This window comes from Podarcis cretensis (assembly GCF_951804945.1).
Source record: "Podarcis cretensis genome assembly, chromosome: 2".
In the NCBI taxonomy this organism is placed as follows: domain Eukaryota; kingdom Metazoa; phylum Chordata; class Lepidosauria; order Squamata; family Lacertidae; genus Podarcis; species Podarcis cretensis.
Genome location: NC_137171.1, coordinates 107,317,420 through 107,338,167, shown reverse-complemented (window position 1 = coordinate 107,338,167; position 20,748 = coordinate 107,317,420). Strand labels below are relative to the sequence as shown.

At 52.1% G+C, this 20,748-nt stretch overlaps 1 protein-coding gene across 3 annotated transcripts; it reads right to left on the bottom strand.

Moving 5' to 3' along the window:
* Nucleotides 1–402: 402 nt before the first annotated feature.
* Nucleotides 403–18,107, bottom strand: PRRT3 (proline rich transmembrane protein 3). 3 transcript variants are annotated; one of them, XM_079958606.1, is made up of 5 exons: nt 17,830–18,107; nt 17,421–17,606; nt 13,854–15,149; nt 11,206–11,346; nt 403–4,134 (listed from the first exon to the last, which is right to left on the bottom strand). In XM_079958606.1, exons 3-5 carry the CDS (start codon nt 15,091–15,093, stop codon nt 2,183–2,185), a joined length of 3,333 nt encoding a protein of 1,110 aa, XP_079814732.1. In that variant the 5' UTR covers nt 15,094–15,149; nt 17,421–17,606; nt 17,830–18,107; the 3' UTR covers nt 403–2,182. The 3 variants fall into 3 exon arrangements, with proteins under 3 accessions (XP_079814732.1, XP_079814733.1, XP_079814731.1); XM_079958607.1 differs by having other exon boundaries at nt 13,854–15,185; nt 17,421–18,107; XM_079958605.1 differs by having other exon boundaries at nt 17,421–18,107.
* Nucleotides 18,108–20,748: the final 2,641 nt, after the last annotated feature.

Sequence of the window (20,748 nt, the reverse complement as noted above, 5' to 3'; positions counted from 1 at the left end):
ACTTCTATCTCAGTTGTCCCTTTCTTTCCTTTTTCTTCTCTGTTTTGTATCTTTCGTAACTGCAGCTTTGTTGTTTTATGGAAAATATTAATTAAAAAACATTTTTTTAAAAAATAGGTGGTGCCAGAACCAATGGCAGGCTGAGTTCTACAAGGGGGACACTGAGGCTAAGGAGGAAGACGCTGACAGGCAACTCCACCTCATGAAGGAGACACACAGGTTGTTAAGGAGACACACCGGAGCAGTTACTCGCCCTAGTGGACCAGCTTCCACTGTCTGCATGTGCTTTCCCTCAGAGCCTCACCCTCACAGCCCTTCTTTGCTCTTCCGTCACAAATGAAGTGTTTTGTAACCCCTCCGAGTCCCACAGAACTGGGCAAGAAACTATATCCAAAGCCAGGGTTAACATTCTCCGACAGCTTTATTCATTTTATTTTTTTCTTTTTGGCACAAACAGACCACATGGACATTCGACAGTACCCCTGTCCAACCGCAGATCTGGACAGTTCCATCCTTTCATTCCCCTGTCAGGGGGAGAGGTAAGTTGCCAGGGAAGTTGCAAAATTGTGCTATTCGCTCCAATCTGACAAAGCAGCATTCCCGTGTGAATTTCAAGCTCGTCCTGCAACATCTTTCCACCCCCCACACAACTCCAGGCCAAGTTCTGAGTTTCAGTCAAACTCTGGCAAATTTTGATTATTATTATTTTTTATAAAAAAAAGACACAAGGGATGGAGAGCACGGGTGCATGTAGACTACATCAGAGACGGGCAGAGGGTCATGGAGGAAGATGGGGGGCTCAAAAAAGCTAAGAAATAACCCCCCCCCGCCCCCAGTCTAGCATATTGAAGCATAACCCAGCCATGTGCCTGGTGGGAGAGAGATGGGAGATGTTGTTCTCTGGTTTTGCTAACGGGAAAGAAACCAGCTGCACGGTTCTCCACCTTTTCCACAGCAGCCATGAGACCTAGAAACAAGTTTTGTTTCTTTTAGAAAAGCTAGATTAAGGCTGCAATCCTATGCACACTTACCTGGGAGCAATTCTAACGAGACTCAGTAGGTGGGTGATTACTTCTGAGTAGACCTGCACAGGATTGCACTGTACGTTTCCCAACATCTAAGAATCGGTTACTGTGGCTTGGGCTATGGACGTTGAGCCAGAAAAAATTCAGCTCACAGAATGATTTATAGCATGAGCTGTTGCCGTGCAGATATACAGACTCAGAATATTGCTGTACTGAGCTCATTCGTATCTGCTACAACTGGCAGGCCCCCAGCAGAAATCCTTTCCCAGCTCTTTTTAGTGCAAGATCCTTTTTAGTGCAAGAGACCTAGCAACTGAATTTGGGACCATTCGCATGCAGAAGGTAGGCCAGGCATCCCCAAACTCAGCCCTTCAGCTGTTTTGTGACTACAACTCCCATCATCCCTAGCTACCAGGACCAGTGGCCAGGGATGATGGGAATTGTAGTCCCCAAATAGCTGGAGGGCCGAGTTTGGGGGAGCCTGGGGTGGACTCTACCACTGAGCTCCGGCCTGCAGCACTGCTTTGCTCCGAGATTGCTGCAAATACTTGGGGGCCCATCACGGCGGGCCCTCATCCTGTCGCTCCTCCGCCTCGCCTCCAAGGGTTATTTCTATGGCACAATGTGGGCACTGCCACAAACAGTAACGGCAAGCTGAGCCTTTCCGGATTGGGGGCTGAATTGGAGAGAGTGCCATCTGAGCTGTCAGGCTGGCAGTGCCCTCCCGCCCTGCTCTCTCCCCACACGGCATCCTTCTTGCAGCCGGAAGAGTTCCTGGTGCCCGCCTGCCTCCCATTCCCATATGCTACACGTGGAAAACAGAGGTGGCTACAAAAAATGGCGAGCGGGCGCTTGGGTGTTCCTGGCACTACAGAACATGGGAACGGATGACTGGCTTGTGCTATGTTTGTGGTTGTCACAGAGTGGATGGCTGGCTGGCGGTACTATTTATCATGTGGCTGACACTAGAGGAGCCCAGCTACGGATTGGGGGCCACTAAGTGAGTGGCACATACTAGGCCAAATCGGGGCAAAAGGCGCCCCATGGCTTTTTTGAAAGGAAAATGGGAGTCTTCCTGGGGAGAGCCGCCTTCTCCCACCTCCTCCGCTAAGAATCAGGCTGGTGCGCCTCAGGCAGGGTGGGATCCCGAGCCGTTTTCACAGTTCAATGGTGTCGCTCGAGAGGCTGCGAGAATCCACCTGCTTGCTGAGGGCCAGGAAGCTCTTCCGGGCCTCGCGCTCTGAGTTTGGGGCGCTGCTGGAAGGGGCGGGGGGCAGTTCGTCTGGAAGCAGCTGGGCCTGGTTGGGCAGCTCCTCAGGGGGCAGGCTTTCTGGCGAGGACAGGCCGTGGCGCCAGGGGTTCCAGCTGAATTTGAGGGAGGCCCGGGAGAAGGAGGTGCGGGAGAAGCTGTCGAAGGAGGTGTCTGTCGGGGGTTCGCTGGCCAGGCCGCGGCTCTGAGTGGTGAGCTCGCCCATGGAGCTGGCCCGGGCCAAGCTGTAGAGGCAGTCAGGATCACTGCTGCGGCGCGGACGCGACAGCAGGGGCTGGGCGGTGTGGGAGAGTGTGGAGCAGTCGCCGCGCAGGGAAGAGCAGGAGTCCTGGCGGGCCAGGCGCGAAGGGAAGTGGAGGCTGGAGCGAAGGAAGATGGAGTCGCGCACCAGGTGCTCGCGGAAAAGCGCCTCGTCGATGCTGCGGCTCAGGTTGATGGGCGACGGGGGCCGGAACTCCAGCTCCGCCAGGGAGAGGACCGAATCCCGCTCAAAGCAGATGCTGGTGTAGGAGCGGCCCATGATGGCCGCGGCGGCGTTGGGGCACTTGGGGCTGTAGACGGGGCGTGCGGGTGACGGACTGGAGCCCTGGACGCCCGCTGCCCGCAGCTCATTGCTGTCCTTGAGTGCCCAGAGGCGCCCGCTCCCACCCCCGGGAGGGTTCCGGATCAGGTTCTTGCTGATGTCGTTGTTGGGGACCTTTTCCAGGATGCCTCCGGCCCAGTCGTAGCAGTTGTTGGGGTACTCGGGCACCTCGGCCTTGCGGTAAGCGCAGAAGTAGCGTAGGAGCTTGGCCCAGCAGGAGTGCTCGGCCGAGCCGTAGCGCCAGCAGAGGGCCTGCCAGGCGAGCGAGACGAGGGTGAAGGACAGCACCAGCTCCACGATCCGGAACCAGAACTGCACAAACCACCAGCCCCAGCTGAAGAGGTCCACCTGGCCCAGGAGGCCCGAGAACCACAGCACGCCGTAGAACTGCAGCCCGCAGCACGGCAGGGCCAGCCCGCTGCTTGCCAGCAGCAGCCATGCCCCGCTCCAGACGCCCGGCTCCGGGGTGCCCTCGGCCGTCTCGGCCACACTGCGCCGCAGCAGCCAGTAAACGAAGGCCGTGAAGGGCAGGAGGCAGATGCCAAGGGCGCAGGACAGGGTGTGCAGCCCCACCGGCACGGCCGGGTGCAACGGAGGCGAGAACAAGTCGGCAGCCAGCAGGGCGGCGCTCTGCACGGACCCCAGCGCAGCCCAGAGCGGCAGGCTCTGCCACTTGAGCGGCAGGACTTCCAGGCGGGCCTGGCGGAAGAGGCGGAGGAGGAGCACGACGAAGGTGGTGAGCAGCATGGGGAAGGGCGCCGTGTAGAGGACCCTCACCGCGGCGGCCGGGAGGCGGCCCCTCGCGCCGTACGGGTCGGCCAGGAAGAAGGTGGTGCGCAGCAGCCCGAAGACCAGCAGCAGGGCGCTGGCAGCCGCGACGTGTGGGAAGTGAGCCACCCGCAAGGCAAGGGAGCCTCCCAGGCAGGCCAGACTCAGCAGGCTCAGCAGCAGGAAGAGCACGCCGGAGCCGTAGACGTGCAGCGCCCAGGCAAAGCTCAGGGTGCGCTCGAGGTCCCCCCAGCGGATCAAGGTCTGGTTAGGCAGCAGCTGGCTGCAGGCGCTGCCAGGGCTAGGGCAAGGAGGGCTGGAGGCAGTGAGGACAGTGGGCAGGCTGGGCTGGGGGCGGGCCAGCTGGCGGTGCAGCACGACTCTCTGGGTGGTGACCCGGATCAGGCCACGGCGGGGGGTGTCCAGGAGGCGGGCAGACGTGGTAGTGGTGGGGCTGCTCCGCTTAGCGGGACGGGTACCAGAAGCATCTGTAAATGATAATGAAGAAAAGCACGATGGGAGTCAGGGTCAGGAAGGAAGAAATATATGCAGTGGAAAACCTGCCCTTTTGTTCCATTGTTAAATTATTATTATGACACGCATACATCCAGCTCTGTCCAGAACCGACATTTTCATCAAGGAGAGAAAAAAAGGAGCAGCAAGTACGAGGTTCTCTCTTCCCAGTACGGTTGGAAGCATGTGGGCAAAGGATGAATTGTGAAATCTAAGAAGCTGGAGGGGAGGATCAAATCAGATTTCAAGTCTTGGAAAGGCTCTGATGCTGCGCATAGTTCTGCCTCTGTCTCTCCGCAGGACTAATAAAAGCAGATTATAGGATGTAAAAATAGCCAAAGATTGCAACTCTGCTTCATTTGCATGCTGTGCGCATAATGTGCGGAATCTGGCTGCAGATTTTGACGTAGTTCTTGGTTTTTTTTAAAGCACAGATTACATAGGAGCACATACTGAGTCAGACGCCCGGTCTATCTAATTCAGTATTGTTTGCACTGACTGGCAATGGCTCTCCAGGATTTTGGGTAGGAGTCTCTCCAAACCCTGCTGGAGATGCCAGGATTATTCACTACTCTTGCTTAGACTTCCCTACTCAACGAAACACACACCCTGCCGGTTGCAATGCTATTAAATCCCACTTTGTGCCCCAGGAACATTTAATTGATTGGTTTACTGTGGCAAAATGAGCAGTTCTCTCAAACGACACACAGTTTTGGACCGACTGGCCTTGCTATCCCCACTGACTGCTCTCCCCCAGGTCTCAGTCTGAGAGAAATATCTTTCACAATATGCTTTAACTACTAGACATGCCAGGGATTGCAAGCTTTGCCCTTCGGCATGCCCGGCATGCGCTCTGCTACTGAGTCATCTGTGCTGGAGGGGGAACAAGAGATGACTATTTATTCCTCTCCCAAACTGGAGGCGACAGCAACCAAATTAAGGAGCAGCTTCCTCTGCCATCTGCTCCAGGGGGCCTTCCCGACAGCAGGTGGGTGGCTCTGGCCCATTCATTACCCTCCTCCCGCCGCCTCACCATCCTGCCACCTGGCAAGATTCAGCAGGGTGAGCGAGAGACGAGCAACGCTGGCATGCAGGAAGCAGGGCAACCATAACCGGCAATCATTTATGCTCATGGCCGGCCGACACAGCTCTCCAAGCGCGGGTCCTTTTGTAGCCAAAATGACACACCGTCCACACACAATGGGGAGATGTCAAGCCTGACTGGGGGGACTCCGAGGTTTGCAAATGCGCACAAAAAGGTACAGTGGTACCTCGGGTTACATACGCTTCAGGTTACATACGCTTCAGGTTACACACTCCGCTAACCCAGAAATCGTGCTTCAGGTTAAGAACTTTGCTTCAGGATGAGAACAGAAATCAGGCTCTGGAGGCGCAGCAGCAGCAGTGGGAGGCCCCATTAGCTAAAGTGGTGCTTCAGGTTAAGAACAGTTTCAGGTTAAGAACAGATCTCCGGAACAAATTAAGTACTTAACCCGAGGTACCACTGTATTTAGGAGAAATAACCCTAAGCAGTGGTGGTTGGTGGTAAACTCCAAAACCGGCCCAATGGGGACTGAACAGACTCAGTGATTGAAAATGCTACCTGTTGGGAGTGAGGAACTGAAAACTGGGATGGAGTACAGTCATACCTCAGGTTATGAACGCTGCAGGTTGCGCGTTTTCAGGTTGCGGACCACGCTGAACCCGGAAGTACCGGAATGGGTTAATTCCAGGTTTCGGTGCTCATGCATGCGCAGAAGGGCAAAATGACATCACGCGCATGCGCAGAAGTGCCAAACCGCATCACATGCATGCGCAGACGCAGCACTTCAGCTGCGGGTTGCGAACATGCCTCCCGCACGGATCACGTTCGCAACCCGAGGTATGACTGTTATCCTAGAAAATAGCTCGGCCGGGGCTGGCATACCACACACTGCAGCTCTCCTGATTGTAATAACTGGTAATTTTTCAGCCTGAAGATGAGCCCAGAGGAGGGGAGGGGAGGGGAGGGGGTGACTAAGGAAGACTCAGTAGATCGTTCAGAACTGGTAAGGCAAGCTAAGAGGCCACCGCTGAGATAATCCTGGAGGATATGCACTAGGGATCCAGGAATGACAGTAGAGGGACTTTGTTTTTCGAGCTACACGGGAGGAAAGTGAAGAAGCTTCAGGCCAGGCCACATGCAGAGAAGCCTATAGTTATAAACAACTGACAAGCTATATGGGCTAAGTGGAGAAAGGCTCAGCAGCAGAGCATTCTCTCATCCTGCCAAACGCTCCCAGATTCAATCCCTGGGGTCCCCAGGAAGGGCTGAGAATGTCCCCTGCCTGAAACCCAGTCGCCGTAGAAAATGCTGAGCTAGATGGAGCAAACGGTCTGACTCAGTAGGCAGCTTCCTTCGTCCCTAAGGTGCATCTGTTTTACAGGGATTATGCTGAGCATGGTGGAAATTCTGAAACGAGAAGCACTAAGGCCAACTTAGTATGGAGGGAACAAGCAAAGGATCCAGACATTGCAAATGCAACAGTTCCCCACTGATGATGATGATGATGATAATTTGTTATTTGTACCCCGCCCATCTGGCTGGGCTTCCCCAGCCACTCGGGGCGGCTTCCAACAAAGATGAAAAATACAGTAAAATATCACACATTAAAAACCTCCCTGAACAGGGCTGCCTTCAGATGTCTTCTAAATGTCAGGTAGTTGTTTATTTCCTTGACATCTGATGGGAGGACGTTCCACAGGGCGGGTGCCACTACCGAGAAGGCCCTCTGCATGGTTCCCTGTAGCTTTGCTTCTCGCAGTGAGGGAACTGCCAGAAGGACGACGTAGGGTTTTTTTTAAAAAAATTTAATTATTATTTTTATTGCATTTATATGCCCACAGGTCTCAGTTCCACCCTATTTCTGAAGTCAATGAGTCTGAATGTGAACCACCTAATGGCAGATTTTTTCAAGGGGGTGGAATCTGCTGGGTTGCAATCTGGAGAACATCCATGCACCTTTAAATCTTCCACTGCAAATGAGAGACAAGGCAGCCAGAGCTTCTTTGCTGTCTTTTGCCTGCCATCCACTCCCCAATTTGCTGGAACTGATCCAGGCGTGAGTGGATCTGCAAAGCAGAGGAGAACTGGGGAGTGGGGGGTGAGATCAGGGGATAGGGAGGCAAAAACTATGCCAAAGACAGAAACTGCCCGGCAGGGGGGGGGGTGTCTGTGTGGGAAGGTGTCAAATCACCATTTGTCACAAAAAATGATGGAGGCAGTGGTGCTGGATCACTTTGGCTTCAGGAGAAAAGTGTGGCCTACTATTGCACTCTTCTGCTGAGCCCAAGGCAAGAGAAGGAAGGAAAGTGGGTGAGCAAGGGGGAGGTGGGAACTTCCTGAGTCAGACTCTTCTACATCAGTAAGGATGTGGGTGGGACTGTGGTCTAAACCACTGAACCTCTTGGGCTTGCCAATCGGAAGGTTGGCGATTCGAATCCCCATGATGGGGTGAGCTCCCATTGCTCTGTCCTAGCTCCTGCCAACCAGCATTTTGAAAGCACACCAGTGCAAGTAGATAAACAGGTACCACTGCGACAGGAAGGTAAATGGCGTTTCCGTGCGCTCTGGCTCTCATCACGGTGTCCCGTTGCACCAGAAGCAGTTTAGTCCTGCTGGCCACATGACCCGGAAAGCTGTGGACAAACACGGCTCCCTCGGCCTGAAAGCAAGATGAGCACCGCAACCCCATAATCACCTTTGACTAGACTTAACCATCCAGGGATCCTTTACCTTTTTTCCCCCTCCCCTCTACATCAGTATTGTCTACACTGACTGGCAGTGGCTACCCAGAGTTTCTCCCAGCTTTGCTGGGGATCGAATCTGGGGCAAAGTTATGGTCCTGCCTTAGGGGAAAGCGGCAACTTTGAACTTGCACATAAAGTGTTGTGGGCTCAGGGATCCAAGGCCTAGTGGAGGGAACGAAATAGCTCAGGGGCAAGAGGTCCTCTCTGGACCGGCACCCATCCTGCCTCGTCTTCGCAGAGATATGCCCTGGGAAGGAGCAGCTAGCGAGCAGGACAGGCAAGCTTGCGTAGTTAGCGCTAATTGGGTCCGGAGATTATCCTGATTAGAAATGGCACCGAGCTCAGATATAACCAGCACCCCCCGCTGCCTATGGAACAATCCATTTAGGGCAGAACTAGGTCCCTCACACGGCAGCTTTGCTTCTTCCCGGTCCACCCAAATCCTTCCTGGGCATCTGGGGAAGAATTCCAAATAGAGGCTCTAAACGGGTATCAGCCTTTGTCCCTGGGTATGGAGGGGATTCCAAGTATCTGCCCAGAACGGGGGAGGGGGGGGGATGTGTGCCTTGCTACTCTGCCTGTGTGTCTGGATAGGTTCCAGCACCCTGCATCCTGCATTCCTAAGCACCCTGTACTTTTCCGAGCACAGTTCAAAGTGTTGGTGCTGACCTTTGAAGCACTAAACGGCCTTGGTCCAGTATACCTGAAGGAACGTCTCCACCTCCATCGTTCAACCCGGACACTGAGGTCCAGCTCCGAGGTCCTTCTGGCGGTTCCCTCACTGCAAGAAGCCAAGTTACAGGGAACCAGGCAGAGGGCCTTCTCGGTAGTGGCGCCCGCCCTGTGGAACGCCCTCCCATCAGATGTCAAAGGGAAAAAACAACTACCAGACTTTTAGAAGACATCTGAAGGCAGCCCTGTTTAGGGAAGCTTTTAATGTTTAATAGGTTATTGTATTTTAGTGTTTTGTTGGAAGCCACCCAGAGTGGCTGGGGAAACCCAGCAAGATGGGCGGGGTATAAATATTAAATAATAATAATAATAATAATAATAATAATAATAATAATTATCATCATCATCATCATCATCATCATCTCTTCCAAGCATCTTCGTTCCGCAGGGACTGGTGACGATGAACACGAACCCACATCTGTCTAAGTATGGTGCTGAAAGGTCACGTGTGCCAATTTTGCTGCCCAAAGTGAAGACCATTCCCATTCCACAGGGGAGAGACTGCTGGAAATAATTGAGATATATATAATAATTGTCTCGCGCTCCCCGCCTCCCCACCCAGGCTGGGACCCTTAATAAGGCAGAGCTGCTGGTTAAGTATTTGCTTCTGTCCTTACACACCACTGCGTGCCATTATCGGAAGACAAATGCACTTACACCCAAAAAGGAGTTTGCGAAGCAAATCGTCTGAGATGGCTCGAGCGAGCAAGCCAAGTTACACAGGGTAAGCAGAGTTGTGGGTTTGATTGCCACCTTTTTGCAGAGCTCGTGAAAGGCTGAAGAAGGGGGCACCGGCTGCAGAATCTCCCCCTTTTTAAAAAAGTTTTTGGCTGCAAATATATTGCTGGGAGTGTGTTTGGGCAGTGCCAGGCGAGAGCTCAAATAAATGCCAGAGAATTTGCTGAATGGGCAGAAGGCAGAACATAGAATGGAGAAGGAATGCAGCTTCAGACATTCAAAGCTACCTTATACTGAGATAGGCCTACTTGGGCCAGCACTGTCCACTTTGAGGATGAGGAACCTGTGGACCTCCAGGTTTTGCTGAACTACACATCCCTGACCATTAACTGTGCCAGCTGGGTTGTGTTTAGAGCTGGACAGCCACCTTAGCCTAAACCCGAAGACTTGAGTCTTAAGGCTGCTCAGCCATCCAGACACTCACTGAGTGCCCTGTATAACTCACTGTCCCTCTCCCCCCCCCGCCCACAGTCTAGGAGAAGCAGAATGAATTATGCAATGCAATAATAAATTTAATGCTAGTCCATTCAGCATATTTGCAACAGTGGCAGATTTAAAATCTGCCCTGAAACGAAAGCCCAGCAGTAAGGCAATCCACCTCCTTCAATAACACATCCAATCTATTACTGCAATGTATTATGTATGGAGCACCGGCAAGGTGCACAGCACTTTGCGGAGCGAGATAAGCACAAAAGAGAGGGCAGGGCAGGTCTTTACGCCAACAAGATTACACTGAGACGGTGCAACCCTATGCATGTTTGCTCAAAGCAAATCTCACCGAGATCAACAGAGCATACTCCCAAGTAAGTTTGCAGCCTAAGTGTGGCATCCGAGCCATACTCATATTGGAGCTGTTGAAATCAGTTTACCACAACTAACTTGTGGGTTCTGTTCCGAGTGTGGCTTTGTCAGCTACGAACCCCAAAAGTGGAGGGAGATTATGGAGAGAGGGGGAGGAAGGAAGGGAAGAGCAAAAGGGCTAGGGGGACAAATAGGTGAGTAAATGAAGTTATATGTAAAGGTAAAGGGACCCCTGACCGTTAGGTCCAGTCGTGGCCGACTCTGGGGTTGCGGCGCTCATCTTGCTTTATTGGCCGAGGGAGCTGGCATACAGCTTCCAGGTCATGTGGCCAGCATGACTAAGCCGCTTCTGGTGAACCAGAGCAGCGCACGGAAACGCCGTTTACCTTCCCGCCGAAGCGGTACCTATTTATCTACTTGCACTTTGATGTGCTTTCAAACTGCTAGGTTGGCAGGAGCAGGGACCGAGCAACAGGAGCTCACCCCGTCATGGGGATTCGAACTGCTGACCTTCCGATCGGAAAGTCCTAGGCTCTGTGGTTTAACCCACAGCGCCACCCGCGTACTTAGGGCCAAACTGTGTATTATGTTATTCATGCTTTTTTCTTTTTTAAAAAAGCAAATAGCAGCTGCGGGAGGAATATTCTGAAGGATTCCAAGGACACCCATACCTGAATTCAGCGCTACGGGATATGTTGATCATGGAGGGATGATTTGCAGAGCCCTATTAGCAAACTCCATGCTCAGAAGCAGCGTATCTCGGGGGGGGGGGGGGCTTACCAGGGAATCATAATGCCTTCAAGCCCTGTTTGTGGCTTCTTGTTGGACCACGCTTGCTGGGACTGATGAGAGTTGGAGTCCACATATGGAGTCTACCGCCTTGGCTACGCAGGCATAGCCCACTGGATCGCGGCCTAGATGGTCTGAACTAACAGGCCTCTTCTCATGTTCTTAGTAAACAACCTCGCTGCCCTGTTCTCACTCACCTGGGTGCTTGGTTTCCGGGCTGGTCCTCACCACAGAGGTGTCCTGTCCAGGAGTAGAGGACCCAACGTACGTGACAGGGACCTTGGGCATCACAGCTCCCCGGACTCGTTGGGGGTTAATATCAATCGCTCCCAAAATCCCTGGGGAGAAAAAGAGAGAAATAGGCTTTGGATGGATCCAGCAACTACACAGGTAGCTCTAGCTCAGGCGAAAGGAAAACCCCACCATGTCAAACTGCTGCCTTGTTTTCTCCCAGAAGCATTGCTTTTATTATTATTGTATACCTGAAGGAGCATCTCCACCCCCATCGTTCTGCCCAGACACTGAGGTCCAGCTCCGAGGGCCTTCTGGCGGTTCCCTCATTGAGAGAAGTGAGGTTACAGGGAACCAGACAGAGGGCCTTCTCGGTAGTGGCACCCACCCTGTGGAATGCCCTCCCTTCAGATGTGAAGGAAATAAGCAGCTATCTTATCTTTAAAAGACATCTGAAGGCAGCCCTGTTTAGGGAAGTTTTTAATATTTAATGCTGTATTGTTTTTAACACTCGATTGGGAGCCACCCAGAATGGCTGGGGAAACCTAGCCAGATGGTGGGGTATAAATAATAATAATTAATAATAATCATTATCATTATCATTATTACATTCATATCCTGCCATTCCTCTCAAAGGAGCTCAGGGCAGCAAACACAAAATAGTCAAAACCATTTGATTTTTAAAAAATAAAGTCTAAAAACAATCACTTGGCCTCATAGTTAATACTTTCAAGGTTATCTAATGTCTGGGTAACCTTTTTTTAAAAAAAAAAATCCCTCCTGGATGTTAATAATGTTCCCTTCGTAGCTAAAGAGATTATGAGGTGAGGAAAGTTATCCCAGCCGAAGAGGACTGATTCCAATAGGGGTTCCAGGTAGCAGAAGAACCAGGAGAAGCCTTGATGAGTAGCTAAGGGTTCTTAGCCATACTCAAGAGTAGACCCATTGAAATTGATGGGCATGGCTAAGTTGGGCTCATTAAGTGGGTCTGCTCTGAGTACAGCATAGCTGGCTACAACTGTTTTGTTACTTTTCTGCTTGCGGTGAGCATCCGAAGTGACTTACAATAGCAATATTTTTAAATTTATGTTAGCTATTTAACAACAAAATGTATAGACCACTTAGTAAAGTACCGTATTTTTCGCTCTATAAGACGCACCAGACCACAAGACGCACCTAGTTTTTGGAGTGGGAAAATAAGAAAAAAAATATTCTGAATCTCAGAAGCCAGAACAGCAAGAGGGATCGCTGCGCAATGAAAGCAGCAATCCCTCTTGCTGTTCTGGCTTCTGGGATAGCTGTGCAGCCTGCATTCGCTCCATAAGACACACACAAATTTCCCCTTACTTTTTAGGAGAGAAAAAGTAAGTCTTATAGAGCAAAAAATACGGTAAATAAACCTCTAAATGGTTCACGTAACGATATATACCCAGTGCTCAAATAAAAATCATATTAAACTATGTTAGGCTACTTTCAGCCACTGTTGCTGATTCACAAAACACCATAGAGCGTTAAACCCCATCCCAACCGTAGCAAAGCTGCAATATCCCAGCCACCTCCTCCCTGTTGCTGCCAGCCTCTTTGCTACTTCATATATCCTCCCTCACAACCAAATGTATTCCCCCATCGCTGCACTAATAAAACTCGATTCCACCCATAATATGCCAGCCACTGTACAGAGCCCAGCTGACTTCTGCCACTTTACATCCCAGCCCCCACTGCAGTTATCATAGGCATAACCCTCCCCAGTATGATAATTCCTTTTCACTCTCATGGGGACACCCTAAAGCAAGTGGCAAACGATAGCAAGTTTCAGGAAAAACCTGGATGTATGGCAATGAATGGAAAAAGCTGCGAAACAGCTCCAAAAACTTAAAATCACTGTTGTTAATTTGGTGGGAAAGGCTTCTCCCAAAAAGCTCAACAATTTGGGTTTATTAAAAAACAAAACAACCCCCCCCCTCCAAAACCCTCAACAACTTTGCGTGTGTCAGGAAGTTAACTTTTTGAAATATGGCAACACTACCTTTAAGCAGTCATCGCTTCCCCCAAAGAATTCTGGGAACTGTAGTCAGTTCAGGGTGCTGAGAGTTGTCAGGAGACGCCCCCATGCCAAGGCCGCCTATTCTCCTCTCAGAGCTACAATTCCCAGCGTTCCCTGGGAAGAGGGACTGACTGCTAAACCGCTCTGCAATTGCAACTACGGTTCTCCTAACAACTTTCAGCGCCCTGAATAGACTACAGGTCCCATAATTCTTTGGGACTGTTTAAAGTGGTAACATACTGCTCTAAGCATATGTTGTGAATGTAGCCTTAAGAGAGAGCAAATGGGTCTATTTACCAATGGTTCCCAATTAGCTACGAACTAGGGAAATCCCCGTTTTTCAAAAGCCAAGCCATGGACCCCCTACTTTTGAAAATTTTGATATTGCTATGTTAATCTTTGTTATGTGAATGCTGTGATGAACCCCCTGGCTGTGTTACACGGACCCCACCCCCCACAGACCACCAATTGAGAACCGCTTGGCTATTAGTTTGACCAGAATTGGGGGCGGGGAGGGGCGTTTATTGCTAGTAAGACCGTAACCCAAAGTAGAAACAACCTAAAACATACCTGGGGTCGCTGACCCGCCAAGAGAATGAGTCTTTTCCGTTCCGGCCACTTCCCAAAGTCCTGGCTGCTGCGTTGTGTGGACAATCAGGCTCCAATGGGTGCTTCCTTGGTGCGTAACTGGTCCCTGGGGGGTCCCTGCCATGTCCCCTGCCGGTGAAGAGGTGGAAGGGCTCGGGAAGACCTCTGAGGCTGGCTGAGGGGGGCTTGCGGAGGCCAGGGTCCCATCCAGTGGGATGGCTGTACCAGCCCGGGAGACAGAAGCAACAACCACAGTGTCCCTCCCTGGCCCAAGCGGCCTCTGGGTGTATCCAGCCGCCTGTGTGGGTCTAAAAGGAGTGGTGGAGAGCTCCTCCCGTCCCTGTGGGCCCCCATAAGTCTGTGTGCTCCTGTAGGAAGCCATATATTTGACGGTGGTCTGGTTTGGGCCCACCAGCTCCTGCTGTGGACCCCCGCTTCCCAGCTGCCCCATGGCGCTATCGCCCCTTGGACCGGTGCGTTCGGTCGCCATCCACTTTACGTGGGACCCGTCAGCAGGTAACGTCACCAAGGGGATGGTGGACACAGTAGGCTTGGGGCCTAGTGTGGTTGCCATGGAGATATCTTTGAGCACCGCCTGGTGGCGGCTGTGTGTGGTCTCATCCTGGGAGGCAGGTAAATCCGAGGCCTCGACCCCAGATGAGGTTGGCAGGGAGGCTATTCCAGGAGTGGCCACGCTTGCAGCATCAGGGACTGAGAGAGAAGTCCCATTATTTCCCTGCTCTGGGCTTATTTCCACAGGTGCATGGCCAGTGGTTGCCTCAGGCTCTGTTTGAACGCTAGAAAGCCCCACTGTTGACAGAGTGAAGCCCCCCGTCTGAGGAAGACCCTGCACGGTGAGGTGGGGAGCCAAGCTTACTTCAGAAGCCCTAGCAGGTGTCCCCAAGCCAGAACGGGTCACCGGAGGGAAGTCAAAGGGCACCCGGGGTATTGGAGTCCCGGGATGGCTTGTGGGATTTGCCCTGTCCCAAATCTCACTGCCTGGCTCCCCATCGCCACTGGAGATCTCGTGGGCAAAGGGGTCTGAACGGGTTGGAGTTATGCTTGGGAGACGCTCTTGGGAGGGTCCATTCAGCGGAGGCAGCCGTGGGGCAGAGCTCAAGGGAGGGTCCCAGGTGGGGTTGTTTTGGGTGGGGAGGCGGGATGCCTGTTGCACGGCCGGCAGCAGCAGGCTCCAGGCCAGGAAGAGTCCCACAGAGGCCATCGCTGCAACGTGAGGGGGCCCGCATCCAGCGTCGTCACAGCTTCTCAGGCTTCACCCTGCGGGACAGCGACACGGGTAAGGAAGGCGGCTGGCTGTCGCAAGCGGGGAACGGGAGCAAAAAATGACAGCAAGGGAAGCAAGCGGGTGAGTTTGGTGACAAACGGCTGCGATGGGTAAAGCGGGGTTAAGCCAGGAGACTGCCTCCACGAGAAACAAAAGCAGCAACATGAGCGGAACGCCAAGCTGGGTGGACGGAGAGCTGCAGGCGAGCATAAGTGAGCAGCTGTGCATGGCACATGGATGCAAACATGAAGCTGAAGTCACATGTATAGGCAACTTGTCTCTCCCTTCTCCGGCATACAGCTGCAGTGTGTATTGCCTTCTCCCCTCCCACTGCCGGTTTTGGAGGGACCTCAGATGGCAGCATCCCCCCCTCCCAACTCTCGGCTTTGCCACTGCATCTTGAGCCAGAGGAGGCATGGCAAGGCAGGTGCCCCGTCTGAAAAGACAATAATGGAGGTATCATTCTGGGGCTGGTGGGGTTCTAAGGCGAGGGCCATACTGGGTGGCTCTTATGCCCTTATAGGATTACGGCCATCTTCTATCTCTCTTGTTGCCATTTGGGCACAATAGCAAAACCTTAGGGAGTAAGAGGGCTTATGTAAGCAGCTGCCTGGTCCATGCAACCCAATACTGCGCACCCCAGCAGGCAGCAGCTCCCCAGCTCCCCTGCCTTTCCTGCTCTCGTTAAGATCCTTTAACTGGAAATGTCAGGAACTGAACCTGGGACCATCTGCAAGGCATACCTCTCGGAAAATGCAGATGATCAGCTGTCCTACAAAAGCAAACCACATCCCAGGAGCTGTGTGACTCAATACCTAAGCCCTGCAGAGCACCTACTCCCTGCAGCTCATGCAAGTTCACCTTGGGCGCCTGGCTCCAGGTCTATTGCAGCTTGAGGATGGGGATGCTCAGACCAAGCTAGCAGATCCCTGCACCCCTGATTGGAGCCAGGAATCCTGCAGCACTTTAACCCTTTCCAGGCCTGGCAGCAAAGAGCTGCATGATTTGGAATGCCTTGCATTCATGTCCCACCTGAGGCAACCCAAACCACCATACCTTGGTAAAAGGCACTTGACTATCCCCAAACAGTTTTTCACCACACTGCAGCACCCTATCTACTAGCTATCACAAGCCATTGATATATAACAGAGGCAGCATGGCCCAATGGGCAGAGAAAGGAACCTGACTTCCAAATTCCCACTTTTAAATCAAAGGCTCACTGCGCATACCCTGAGCAAGTTTCTGCCTCTCTGCCTCAGTTACTCCGCGCTGTAAAATGGGAGCAATAAATGCCCACCGCATTGATTTGCTGCAAGGCAAGTGCTATAACCACGATGCTGATAAAAACACCAGGCTGCACATCTCCAACAATTCACCCGCTTCCCTGTCATGCACTTCATGCTGCCATCCCATTAACATCCTACCAAGCAGCGGAGGGATCCAGCCTCTCAGAATAGGCATTTCCCCCCTCCCCATGAGCTCAAGAACGCAGGAATGCTGCACAAGGGAACACAAGACACACACTTCAGCCTGGGGTACTTCATGCAAATCTGCCCCCAGTCTGGGTGCTGTTGGGGAAGGGCCCAGGCTCAGTGGTGGAGCATTTCCTTTGCATGCCAAAGTTTCCAGCTTTAATCCTCCAGGTAAAGGCTGCAAAGGGGTGCCTGCAAAGTGGCTGCCAGCCAGTGTGGACATTACTGAGCTAGATGCAACACAGGATCCAGAATTGGCCTCCACAGTCACTTACGGACTCATTGTTAAAACAATGTGTTTATGGAAGACAATCTTACTCGGCTACGAGTGATCGCCAACACCGGTCTGATTCAGTATAAGGCAGCTTCCCAGGTCCCATTGCTGAGATCCTCAATGGCCACCGATTCTTCTGGCAGGGCAGTCACACTTACCATAAGCCTGGTCTTTGCAAAAGGTGCCGTGGGGGGGGGGGGGAGCACCGGGAGGTGCAAAGGCTTCTTGCTCACACAGCATCCAAGCCGGGGAGTTGCCAGGCTGTCTCGGCGTCCAAGGTCAGTAATGCGCAGGGTGTGCCAGGCGTCCAAACTTAATGATCCTCCATTAAACGCCTTGCCAGGTGCCAGGAAGAGTGCCCTCCCGGGTGTCTGTGGGTGTCTATTGAGGAGGACGTCTCTTTCCCTCCAACCCCCCCCCGCCCCGCCTTCCACCAAGCCTGGATGGAAATGCACAAAACACAACACGCAGAGAGAGAGACACGGACATTCGTGCACAAACGCGCGCAGGTTTCTCACCTCGGGCTCCTCCTGGCGCCGCTGCCCCGCGCTGCCCCGCATCGCTTGGGCAGGAGCCGAGGGTGGGGTGTCCTAGATGCGCCCAAAGCTCCTCCTCCTCCTCGTCGTCTCTTCTCCTCTGCTCAGGTGGCCCCCGCGGCCAGCTCCGCTCTTGCCGGCATCGTCGCGGGGAGCAGCGAAACCACCCTGCAAAAAAAGCCCAGCAAGCAACAAGGCGCGCTCCAGCAGCGTCCCCGCGCGGGGAGCAGCAGAGCCTCTTCCCTCCCCTTACCCCGCAAGCCCCCAATAGCCACAGCATCGAGCTCGGCCAGCGTGCATTAGGAAGGGGGCGCAGCAGGAGGAGGAGGAACCGCCGCTGCCCCGTCCTTCGCCCTCCCCCCCGCCCCGCTCCTTGTGGCAGGATTCGCACTCGGTGCCAAGGGATCCGTGCACCCGGGATGGAGAAGGCCGGCGGGTTGGCTTGTGTCCCGAGCTGCTTGCCTGCTTCTTCCACTTTGCCCAGCCAAAGGTGCTGCAGGCGGTGAGCAGGGCGCCCCACAAAAGGTGCTGCGGCGCACAGTCACGTGCAGCGGCAGCAGCAAACCCGGGACGCAGCCAGCGCAGCTTCTGCCGGCCCGGGCAAGCGTCGCTCAGCTAATGGGGCTCGAGGATCGCGGAGCGGGAGCAGGGAGAGAGAGGCCCGCTCCGTCCCCCTCTCCCCCACCCACCAAACTCTTCCCGCCCCACTGCGCCCTTGCCCCCCACCACGTGGTTGCGCCCTCCTTGCAGACCCCCGCCGTGATGATCCATATTGTTAGTTCCCTAAAATGTGATAGGTTCCGAGGAAGATCACCTCCCTCTCTCCCTCCCTCCCAGGGGAGTCATTCTGCACTCTGCACATGCACTGGCACACTGCTCCGCGTTTCCTTTCCCGGAGGATCTGGCTCCAACGAAGCCCCAGAATAGGCTGACAGGGAGGTCTGTGCAAAGGAAACCTGAGGCAGAGGAGGAGAGGAGTTTTGCATATGGGACAAGAAGACTATTATTATGATTATGATTATAAAAAACACTATAGATAAGCATTCCGCCTCAGGGAACTTTCCTGTTAAGGCCTTAACAAGTGTTTGTATGTTGCAAACCGCCCTGTGATCTTCAGATGAAGGGTGGTATTACAGTGGTACCTCGGGTTACATACGCTTCAGGTTACAGACTCCGCTAACCCAGAAATATGACCTCGGGTTAAGAACTTTGCTTCAGGATGAGAAGAGAAATCATGCCCCGGTGTCGTGGCAGCAGCAGGAGGCCCCATTAGCTAAAGTGGTGCTTCAGGTTAAGAACAGTTTCAAGGTAAGAACGGACCTCCGGAACGAATTAAGCACTTAACCCGAGGTACCACTGTATATAAATTTAATAAATAGAATAAAATAAGTAGATAAACAACAGAAAGGGGCCTTTTTGGAAGCTCGGGTCCTGGTTCCAGGTGGCTACATGGGCAAGGTCGCTTTGAACATGCTCAGAAGTACTCATCTCCACATTTTGACAATGCTTTGTCAGGTCAGGGCAGCCAAAGCCCCATCAGCAGTGAGCCTGATGCCCTCTAGAAGCTCACATGCTCATTTCCTCCCCGAGTGGTGTGTTAATCAAGACACATCAGCTCCTGCAGCCATGCTGGTGTTGATTTGCAGTGTCCAGTGCACAGCGGAATGATGAGGAATACGTGCCAACATGCTCTATATTGCTTTATTTACATTTCAAAGCTGGTAGGTTACAGAAAAACATCTTGCCTCTGCCAGAGCAGAAAAGGCATCCTCTCTCCTCTGAAGCACGGAGAGAATCACACTGAGTGAACAGTGAAAAACAGGAAACCAGTGTACGTCACATCCAGTCTCCCTTTCCCGTGAGAAACCCAACAGCAATGCTGTCTGTGGAATGTAAACATTGTCTTGTGACAAGCCTTTCGCTGCACAGTGAAGAGAGCAGAAACCAACATCCTCCCCCTTTCTGTGAACATCACTGGGCAGCGTGTTCGTACAATATCAGTACAAACCCAACTTCTGCACATAGGTACCGTGTTGATCCCTTGATACAATCTTGGACAATACATCAGCAGGAATTTCATTACCTGGCATATAGGACACCGTTACGAGTCCCTTCTGAATACGTTCCCTAGCATGTTGCAACTTCAATTGCAAGTGCTTCGTGCTTTGCTTACAACCTTCAGAATTCAGCAAAGCCAAACATGCTTTGTTGTCCTGGTAAACCTGGATTGGACATTTGACAGGAATTTTCATGTCTTTGCACAATTGTAACAACCATTCACAATCTTTGAGTGAATAAGACAGTGCATTCAGTTCAGCTTCACAAGTACTTAAGATAACTGTTGTTTGCTTCTTGCATGACCAATCAAATAGAGCCTGATTGTACATGTAGCAAACTCCAGACGTACTTTTCCTGTCTGTAGTGTCACTTCCAAAACTTGCATCTGCAAATATCTCAAGACCACCAGACTTCTGATTGTTAAATCTCAGTCTGTAATGCATAGTGCCTTTCAAATACCGCGCTATGCGTTTCAGAGCTTTCCAATCCTTAACAGTAGGATTGTTGACTTGTCTGCTTAGCAAATTACAGCTAACAGCAATGTCTGGTCTTGAACATCTGGCAATGAAGTTTAGCTTGCCTAGCACACTTCTGTACAGTGTAGTGTCAGAAAATGCTTCTTCAGTGTCATCTACCTGATAACCTGTTGTCATCGGTGTGTCTACAGGGTTAGCATCCATCAGGTTTAGTTTGCTTAACACATCAGCAATTTTCCGTGACTGGTGTACTAGAATGTTACCATCTTGATCTCTCTCTATTTCCAGAGATAGGTAGTTGTTTACCTCACCAAGATCTTTCATGTCAAAGTGTTCCTTCAGTTGAGCTAGGGCGTTATTGTACATTGTGACATTTTTCCAAAAGAATAATAAATCATCAACATAAAACAAACAATACAGTTTCTTTTGCCCCTCCTCTTTGACAAATACACATGGATCAGCTTTCCCTTGCTTAAAACCTAGAGAAAACAATACTTCAGTGAGTTTTGTGTGCCAACACCGTGCACTTTGTTTGAGACCATAAAGGGACTTGTTCAGAGCACAAACAAATCCCTGTTTTACCTGTACGCCATCAGGTGGAAGCATATAAAGTGATTCATCTAGAGATCCGTACAGAAAAGCTGTATTTACATCATGGTGACTAATGTGTAGATTCTCCTCTGCAGCTAGCTTGAGCATAAGCCTAATGCTCTCATACCTCACTGTGGGTGAGTAGGTCTCGTGATAGTCTTCACCTGGTACCTGTGCAAAACCTC